Source organism: Gobius niger (genome assembly GCF_951799975.1).
Source record: "Gobius niger genome assembly, chromosome: 1".
Classification (NCBI taxonomy): domain Eukaryota; kingdom Metazoa; phylum Chordata; class Actinopteri; order Gobiiformes; family Gobiidae; genus Gobius; species Gobius niger.
In genome coordinates, this window is record NC_136852.1 from 69,892,399 (window position 1) to 69,902,485 (window position 10,087).

The following is a 10,087-nucleotide window of genomic DNA, read 5'->3' on the forward strand; positions in this document are numbered from 1 at the left end:
CTGATTGACCCACGCACGCGCAGTCGAGATGGGCATTCGGCTTAATAAAACACTATTATGCAACTAAATGGGAATATTCACAATAAAAGCAGTATAATACAATTAATTAGGGATTTTTATGACATTTTTTGGAATTTTTGGAATGTGTGTGTGTGTGTGTGTGTGTGTGTGTGTGTGTGTGTGTGTGTGTGTGTGTGTGCAGGGAGCCTTCACTCAGATTAAGTGCAGCTCTCCTCTGTTCATCGGGGGAGTCCCGGCGTTCGACCAAACCAAGACGACGGCCGGTGTGACCAAGCCTTTCACGGGGATCGTTCAGAAGGTGAACACTCTGGCTCCACATACACACATCCAGTTCGATCCACTTAAAGTGAATTCATTTGAATACAACACATCTTTGAAACGAATATTCTCTGCTTCTCAGCTGGTTCTCAATGACCGGCCCCTCCCCATCACCACAGGCTCAGCTGGAGGGGTCAACGTGGCCAACTCGGACCACCCGTGTGTGAACAGCCCCTGCGCCAACGGGGGCACCTGCAGACCCAAGTGGGACAGCTACGAGTGTGACTGCCCCCTAGGGTACGACGGGCGCCACTGCCAGAAAGGTCAGTGCTGGGGAAAGGAGTAGGGGATAGCTGCAGACCCGGAGAAGAGACAGAAATGCCGTGAAGCAAATCCACCGTGATAGTGCGCCCTCTCCTGGTAAAGACGGATATACGACGGTATTAGGTCTTAGGAAGATTGATTTGATCAATTCAACGAACGTGAGACTTTAACCGAGTTATTTCATTTTTTGATTTCTTATGAACCAATTTTGAAATCGTAGATGCTTCTGTTGTTTGATAAAGATAAGATGACACATTAATGTTGTTTGATAAAGCTAAGATGACACATTAATTTTCTGCTTAAGATAGCTAGTTGTAAATGAGTAAAAACAATAAATAATCCCAATTAGCCTACATGATACCCAAAAATGCATTTGCAGGCTGTAAAGTAAATATAGGCTATAATTTAGTCATAGTTATGTATTACGGGTACTTTTTACTTTTTGTGGCAAATTATTGCATATTTTAATTTGAAAGAATCTTTGCCAGGACACTCGAGGAACGAGTTTTATCCTGGATAAATAAAGGACAAATACATTTTTTTTTTTTTTAAGTTATGACACCATTATTAATGGCACATTGCTGCATGTATATGTCATTCCAGACTAGTTTTGACCGTAGTATTATTATTATCATTATTAGCCCAGAATTACAACATTTGATTGTTACACATTGTTGACAGCAGTGTTGATCTTTTGTTTTAGTGAAGTTGACAGAAAGATGCTGCTGAATTTAGGAAACAGGGAAGACCCTGACGGTACAAATGTTATTTTTTACTTTGTTATTGCATCTGCAAGTTATTATTAACCCGATTTCTCTCCTTTCTTTACTGATTACAGCAATGGCCGTTACCACTATAAAGATGTGATTTTGTTTGCTCTGTCCTACAAAATACAATGAAAGGAGTAAAACATACAGTTTTAATTTCATAAAATAACCCAAATGATAGTACATGTAGTCTAAACTAAGTTACATGTCAACACTTTCTAAATTACACTAAATAATCCCAACGATACAACTGTAAAACATGAGCTAAATACCGTTGTATATCTGTCTTTACCAGCAGAGGGCGCACTATCACGGTGGATTCGCTTTTCACGGTAGATTTGTCTCGGCTCCGGGTCTGCAGCTTTCCATTATTGGGGGAAAGGGAAACACAGAGACGCAGAAGAACGCTTTTCAAACGATCACCAGGGTATGATTTAAAGCTATCAACAACCAGAAACGTAACTTTTATAGGAAATGTACTATAAATGTACTATATATATTATCCTGGACCCGTAGTACATTTTTTAAATGTCAACATAACAAAAACAGTGAAGCAGAACCTGGGTGTCTGAGAATCCCTACTCCACTCAAGTAGAGTTTAGTGCAGTGGTGAAATTTTCAACACCTGAGCACTGTTATGTGCCACTGCCCACTTTGTAATCCTGTGGGAAGAAGGAATTTAGTTATTCTCGAAACTTCTCGAAACGTCTCAATAAAGAAATGTCCAGCTGAATCCATTTATTGGATCTGTTTATGCAGAGTACCTATCTGTATGTCTGAGAATTTCTGTCTTATACAATAGATGTTTGAAAAGATCTCCACATAATAGCTTGACAGGACATTGCTTATTCTTTGCCTGACTTGGTCAATCTAGAGATAAAGCTATGCACGAGGGAACGTCAAGCCGCATGTAGGGTGCAGAGGTGTAGCTGCCTGGGGCCCCCAAGCATTCAAGGGCCCCCATGCACCAACCCGTTATTCAGAAGCCTGCAGTAAACGCTTAATATGCACAGTCTTCCTAATGATTTTGGTGCTGCAGTTACATCATCTCTCCACCAAGGCTCCGTGGCGCTGTTTATCCCCATCCTTCTGCTGCTTTAGTGAGTCATGGTTCCCTAATGTTAACTTATAATGAGCAGTGAACAGACTTTTTCACTCATGGCTCCACCAGATTATATTTCTAATAGTGAAACCAGTTTATTGTCACACTCGTCATGACCTAAAGAACCTCTGCCTTCTGTTCTGAGGAAAACTTATGCAGAGAATTGCATTATGGGAGTTGTCAGGAGACCCACTCCTGCCCAAATGACGTCCTCTCTCCCAGTGTGCAGTACACCGAGCAGCCACCAGAGGGCCCCCTACCGTCATTCTTGCTTGGGGCCCCTTGGTACCCTTACTACGCCACTGGTAGAGTGTTCACTGCAGGGACAAACATTTCTGCAGCACTATCCGTCCTGCCTTCCTCAGAAGCATCATTATTAGCACCTGCATCCTTCGCAGACTGACTTTCCTTATTATAAACACATTTGATTTAAACAGAGTCCGTTTTAGTTTCCAGCATATTTGGGTGTGGGTCAGTTTGCTGTATTTCAAACCTTTTAAACCTTTTCTTTCATCATGTTCTACAATCTCTTTGACCATCCGAAATCGAACATGTCATTCTGTATTCTGTGGTTTAATGTGTTCTGGTGAGTTCCCCTTGTTCTGCCTTGTTCTCCCCTAGTTCTGTGTTTGTTTACTGAGTTGTAAGAAACATTTGCTTGTGTTTCATTAGATATTGCATCAAACAAAAGCGGTCTTAGCGAGTTCTCTTGCAAACTCTAATCTGATGTTTAATCTTGTTGCATGAGCTTTGATTTTTCTTACACTAAAAGCCATTTTATTTGATGCTATAATGGAAGATGAAACTGCAGTGGTCGACCTAATCCTTTAAGCTTTTGTGTTGCCTTCTCTCTCTTTGTTCATGCTCTCACTCCAGAGTGTGGAAACTATTGTCTCAACAGTAAGTTTTCTCATTTCTTTAACAAATACCCCCTTATTCCAATATAAAGGTGCACAGATTTGGTAGAAGTTGTCCATGTCGGTTCATTCTGTATGCTAGTAGCGCCATCTTGTGACGGTATAATGTAAATGCACTGTCTTGTCCAGCTGTAACTGAAGCCATAGAGATTCCACAGTTCATGGGACGGAGTTATCTGACCTACGACAACAGAGACATCCTGAAACGGTTGGTTTGCCTGCACAGAAATACTTCATCTCAGCGTGAATAGTACACGAGTTTATGCCGTGTGTCTATTGTTGTAGAATCTCCGGCTCCAGGACCAATCTGTTCATGCGTTTCAAGAGCACAGCCAAAGACGGGCTGCTGCTGTGGAGAGGGGACAGTCCCATGAGGCCCAACAGTGACTTCTTATCCATGGGTCTTCAGGACGGAGCTCTGCTCTTCAGGTACTCACAAAGGATCATTCATTCTGTATAGTTAGACTGGTGTCTCCACTGACTTATGAATTCATTTCTCAAATCTTATTGCAGTTATAACTTGGGCAGTGGTCCTGTAAATATCGTTGTCAATGGGACTTTCGATGATGGGAAATGGCACAGAGTAAAGATCGTGAGGTAAGCACTTAAAGGGACTATACAGAGTTTAAAATGTTGAAATTAAGTATTTTCAACAATGTCCTAATGTGTAGAATGAGCTCAGACCTGTTCACCACAACTGCCTCTAAAATCCTGCACTGTCACTCAAAAAGGTGTTAATTCGGGTCCGAAGTGCCGTCATGCACGAGCTTAATACAGAAGGTGCAGTTACACGTATGACCTGAGGTGGCAGTAGTGAGTATAAAATGGCTAACTTGCATCTAGCCCCTTTAAAGTTTCTACAGACCAATTATGTGATGTTGGTCTTACATTATATTTATAGAAAGAAATCTTTATCAGTACTTATTATACGGCTCTTCACAATGCAAGTCGAACGCTCCATTAATTTAAATGGGATTTTCCAACGCTCTACCGGTCATTATTTTTTGGTTGAGGACCTCTGAAAAAAATAATGACCGCTGCCAATGACAACGGAGTTCGTCCTTGTAATACGTCTGTTAAGTGGTGACGTCACGGCTCTACATCCGGGGTCTTAGATGTGCGAGAAACTACAAAAAACTCTTTAATACAACAATCAATATTTCTGAAACTCAACAGGGAGTGACTGAACATACTTATTTCTCAGACTCATTAGCCAAACATGCCGCACCTACTGCTAAAAAAGTATTATTTACTAAAATCGGTACATCCGGTTTAGCAGAGATAAATGCTAACGGCGCAGCAGCTACGCTAACCCCGGAAGTACCGGCTTTAGCAAATAATACTTTTTTAGCAGTAGGTGCTGCATTTATGGCTAATGAGTCTAAGAAATAATTAGGTTCAGGTACTCTCCGTTGAGTTTCATAAATATTTATTGTGGTATTAAAGAGTTTTTAATTTTTTTTTTCTCGCATATTAGCCGGTCTGCTAGGACCCAGAAGCGGAAGTCGTGACGTCACACTTAACAAACGTATACAGGTCTTTCACATCACTGTCTGTCCCCGTCACTGCGAGAGAAGTTGGGGGAATCGCTCGTGAAGTTAGCGTGAGTCCGACTTTCAACTTACCCAGAGATTCACCACCAACTGCACCTTCAACTAAGTAGCTAGGCTAACTGCTAGCCTTGCTGCTACTAGCCTAGCCAAACGTTGCCAAGCAATGCGCAAACTTTTAGGAACTATTTGCCGCGGAGGTCATTAAAAAAAGTGAAAAGTTCATAAAAGTGTATGAAGTTTATGTTGTGCGTTCAGTTGGCAAATGGACGTATAATAAGCGGGATAATGTAAAGAACGCTGGTCATCATCAGGAAAATCAGTACCTTCAGGGCGAAACAAGACCGGTTCAGTACTTATTTTCCCGATAATGACCAGCGTTCCTTACATTATCCCTTACATGAATGAAACTTTGGTCTGAAGAAACAGATAACTTTATGATGAGATTTATTCATTTTATTTTTGAACAGGGACAATGCACATTAATTAACGTCACTGTAAATGTGCCAGTTGTAGGTCTAAACACTACACAACAATAATAACAACAATCATTATTAGCCAATAAAATGATAAAACACTTCATAATATAGTATAATCTCACACAACCTATGTTAACATTCGGCCTAATAATAGTGCCTAATGTGGGTGGAAAAGTGCTGTATAAATTGAGACCATTTATCATTTGAAACCATATTGCGTAATACAACATCCTGCCAAAGCCGTGTGTAATATTACCTTGTTTGAATCCTACTCTCCTCAGTTCTTGGCCAAGACACGTCAGGGGGCATTTACCAAGCGCTTGCTCATAGGAAAAAGTGGATAAGCAGCAGAGTAATTCATACATTTTTTAATCATAGGTTGTTTCAAATGGTAAATGCCCACACATAGCTATATTTCAGCTCGCACTCGCTTTTTAGCATCTGTCTTGATAAATACCCCCTTGGTGCACAGTGTCTGCATGGATTAGATATTGTGATGAATGTGTTTATCTTAACCTCTTAACCCCCACCTTAACCGAGTGACTTTTCTCCGGTTCAGCTTTACCAAAATCTAAAAGGTCATAGGCCAGTGTAACACCTCGTTTGAAAGCTAAGACCAACAAAACTCATCTAAATGGATCTTTTATGTCATGTTGTTGCCGTAATGTTGTCATACTTTGTTTCATTGCTTTTTTTGTCCCTTTTTTGTTTCTCTTTTGCGTTTTCATCACTTTTTTGTCATGTTTTTGTCACTCTTATGTTGTATTTTCATCCTCGTTTTCAGCTAATTTTTGTTGCTATTTTGACACATTTAGATTTTAGATTTGGGTAAAGCCAAACAGTTCAGGTGGGGGTTGCGAGGTTAAGTGGTTTTCCTACAGCAGAAAAGAGATTGTTTTTATTTTTAAAGTCCACATTACATGTTTGAAATAGAGTGGTATCTTATTAAATCTGAATCAGTTACACACTAATAGAATCATGAAGAAAAAGCTAACAGGCTAACGGATAAAAGCTAACTGTGGGCTAGCGCCACTTAAACAGTATTTACAGCCAAGTTTGAGTGAAAAAAAAACAATCTCCGTTGTGTAATTGGATGAACAATATCCCTCTGTCCCTTTGTCTTTTCTGTCAGCGTAGTGTTTACTCTCACGGACAATTAATGAGTAAAAAAACGGAAAATGCTACGACACCTGCAGTGGCGCTTATGGCCTCTCGGGGCACGAGTTACTTAGTACTGCTTTAAAAGGCTGAGTATTATTATTTTACAGATACATATCCATTATTTTACGTTTGTGGTGTATGCTGTGTTTCACGTAGAGACGGACAGACTGGAAAGCTGACAGTAGATGATTACGGAGCCAAGACGGGCAGATCACCCGGGAAAATGAGACAACTCAATATCAACGGTCCCATATTTGTGGGTAAGTAATGACTTCCAACTGCAGTTTAAAGGGATGTTTCAGGATTTTGGGCCTCATTTCCTAGTTATCCAGAGTGTTGTTGATTTCTGGAGATATATTATAGTGTAGGAGTTCAAGTGGAGGAAACTTTAACTCCTCCATTGCCTCAAGTGGAGGAGTTCAAGTATCTCGGGGTCTTGTTCACGAGTGAGGGGCGGATGGAGCGTGAGATCGACAGACGGATCGTTGCGGCGTCAGCAGTGATGCGGTCGCTGTATCGGATTGTGGTGAAGAGGGAGCTGAGTCGGGGGGCAAAGCTCTCGATTTACCGATCGCTCTACGTTCCCACCCTCACCTATGGTCATGAGATTTGGGTAATGACTGAAAGGACAAGATCCCAGATACAAGCGGCCGAAATGAGTTTCCTTCACAGGGTGGCTGGGCGCACCCTTCGAGATCGGGTGAGGAGCTCAGTTACCCGGGAGGAGTTCGGAGTAGAGTCGCGGCTCCTTCACGTTGAAAGGAGCAGCTGAGGTGGTTCAGGCATCTGTTTCGGATGCCTCCTGGTCGTGTTCAAGGCATGTCCTATTGGGAGGAGGAGGCCTCGTGGAAGGCCCAGGACACGCTGGTGGGACAATGTCCCCAAGCTGGCCTGGTGTGGCCTCGGGGTCCCCCCAGAACAGCTGGAGAAGGTGTGTGTGGATCGGGAAGTCTGGGCATCTCTGCTAAGACTGCTGCCCCCGTGACCCGATAAAGCGGAAGAAAATGGATGGATGGATGGATGGATGAATATACTGTATTTTTTTTTATACTTCATGCACTCCTTATATTTGAAGAGTTTAGTGGTGCTAGGCTAGTGCATTTCTAAAGTAACTAGTAGCCTGCCTTAAAAACCCACACACAGTGCACCTGAGGCAAATCACTTAACACCAGTCTACTAATATAAATGTCTGTGTCGACTGAATAATTTTCGTAATATAACCATTTTGCATTTAAAAGAATTTGAGCAGCATCAGTTTCCTGGTTGTAGCTACACAGCGGCGGAGTGATCTGCTCGGTTACCGGATCTACAGTAGTTTGTTTACCTACGGCCGCATTACTACACGTGGAATTCACAAAGGAGCGTTCTACAAATCAGATATCGTTTGGAGGACGACCCCATGATTTTGAAGACGTTTTTAATGCAGGCTACTAGTTACCATAGACATGCCCTAGCCTAGCACTAGCCTGCGGCACTTGGCGGCACGGTAGCGCAGCGGTTAGTGCTCTCGCTTCACAGCTAGAAGGTCCGGGTTCGATTCCCACCTGGACGGGCCTTTCTGTGTGGAGTTTGCATGTTCTCCCCGTGTCTGCGTAGGTTTCCTCCGGGTACTCCGGTTTCCCCTACCACTAAAAACATGCACAATAGGCCACCGAGTATGGAGTGAATGTACAATTGTCTCATGTAAAGCGCTTTGTGACCATGTCTGTGAAAGGCGCTATATAAATAAAGATCTTCTTCTTCTTCTTCTAGCCTAGCACTGCTAAACTCTTCAAATATAAGGACTGCATGAATAGAAATATATATATATCTCCAGAATTCATTATTATCCCTTTAACATCCTCCTATAACTGAATAATGTTTGACCTGCAGGAGGCATGAAGGAGATCGCGCTGCACACGAACCGGCAGTACATGGGGGGCCTGGTGGGCTGCGTGTCCCACTTCACCCTGTCCACCGACTACCACTTAGCCTTGGTCGAGGACGCAGCGGACGGCAAGAACATCAACACCTGCACCACTTAAAAAAAAAACACCAAACCAGCTTTACTACTTGTCACCTTAACCAAAACCAATAACTTTTTATTGATTATGTTTACCAATTGTTGGAGAAGGATGGGGAAAAATGTTACTACAAGTTGAATTGAGGACACAATGCCAGGCTAAAGACGGTTTAAAGGGAAAAAGTAAATATGTGGAAGGACATTTTTGGGCACGGGATAATTCCACTCTTTATTTTTCTACTGCAAATCCTTACTTGATTGCTTGAAATGCCCGTAAGATGTTGATGACCTAGTGCAGCTCTAGAGAAGCGGATTGTGGCAAAGGCCTTAGGGGATCGCTTTGTTTTGTTTGTAATCTATTGTTGAGTCCGTAGAGCACATATGTCCAATAGTAGATTTTGAAGGTAATTCTGCACTTTTTACTCTTATTTTTCAGCTTTGTCTATGTGTCGTGTCATTCCTGGAACTGTCAAATGCTAGTCACATGGAGGCTGGGTGCTGTCACGCTAAATTGAGAGCAAATTTCCTAGCAGTAATGTGTGACAGGAAACACGTCGCTAACAATTCTACAGAACACTTTGAGTGATTCATGATTGGTCTGGGAAATTGTCGTAAAGGAGAAAAAGAGCGTTATGGAGCCAGGGGGGGGGTTTGTGGGATGCTATTTTTTTTTTTTTTTGTCAAATAAATGTCTTGAATCCTTTCATTGTCTGTGTGTTTCTTTAAAATACAGAAAAACATTCTAAACACCCATTGTTTTTTTTAAAAAGTACGTATTTTTTAGTCCTTATGGCAAAAATAAATGTCTTTTTCATATTCTTTAGAGAAGATTGAGGACGGGGGTCAGTACTAACGGTAATGTTTGTAGGATGTGAGTGGTTTAAAGGGACTATACGGGGTTTAAAAATGTTAAAATTAAGTATTTTCCTCCCCTTACATATTCCAGTAATGTCCTAATGTGTAGAATGAGCTCAAACATATTCACCACAACTGCCTCTAAAATCCTGCACTGTCACCCAAAAAGGTGTTAATTCGGGTCCAAAGTGCCGTCATGCACGAGCTTGATATAGAAGGTGCAGTTACACATATGGCCTGAGGTGGCAGAAGTGAGCATAAAATGGCTATCTTGCATCTGGCACTATAGCTGAAGCGATTCCTCATTTGAAAGCTAAGCACACATATCCGGCTGCTTTTGTAATGCACCAAGGGCCGGCCCTAGGCAAAGGCGACCCAGGCGGGCGCCATCTGCTGTAGGGGGCGCCGAATTGCACATACATTGCAGTTTACAACATTGCCGATTTTCAGACATAATTTTGGATCAGAAAGTGATTGTGACTTGCGGTCTTTTTTGTTGAAAACTACAGATTCCAGTCTTTTATATTGTCAGGTGTAATAATACCAGGAGTAGTTCAAAATTTGCGCAGCAGTATTTTCTCTTTTCTATGCGGACGCCAAACTATTTCTGGTATTATTACGCCTAACAATATAGTCCCCCCTTTTATCCGC

At 41.9% G+C, this 10,087-nt stretch overlaps 1 protein-coding gene across 4 annotated transcripts in view; it reads left to right on the forward strand.

The window, feature by feature from the left end:
- Window positions 1-8,769, forward strand: part of egflam (EGF-like, fibronectin type III and laminin G domains) — a 51,863-nt gene extending 43,094 nt beyond the window's left edge. For 3 of the 4 annotated variants that reach the window (XM_079551916.1, XM_079551913.1, XM_079551915.1), the window contains 8 exons: window positions 203-319; window positions 422-602; window positions 3,349-3,372; window positions 3,519-3,597; window positions 3,675-3,818; window positions 3,903-3,986; window positions 6,736-6,839; window positions 8,452-8,769. In XM_079551916.1, the coding sequence (XP_079408042.1) occupies window positions 203-319; window positions 422-602; window positions 3,349-3,372; window positions 3,519-3,597; window positions 3,675-3,818; window positions 3,903-3,986; window positions 6,736-6,839; window positions 8,452-8,603 (885 nt within the window). In that variant the 3' untranslated portion in view covers window positions 8,604-8,769. The remainder of the gene's footprint in view (window positions 1-202; window positions 320-421; window positions 603-3,348; window positions 3,373-3,518; window positions 3,598-3,674; window positions 3,819-3,902; window positions 3,987-6,735; window positions 6,840-8,451) is intronic. The other variant, XM_079551914.1, reaches the window with a different exon arrangement.
- Window positions 8,770-10,087: the final 1,318 nt, after the last annotated feature.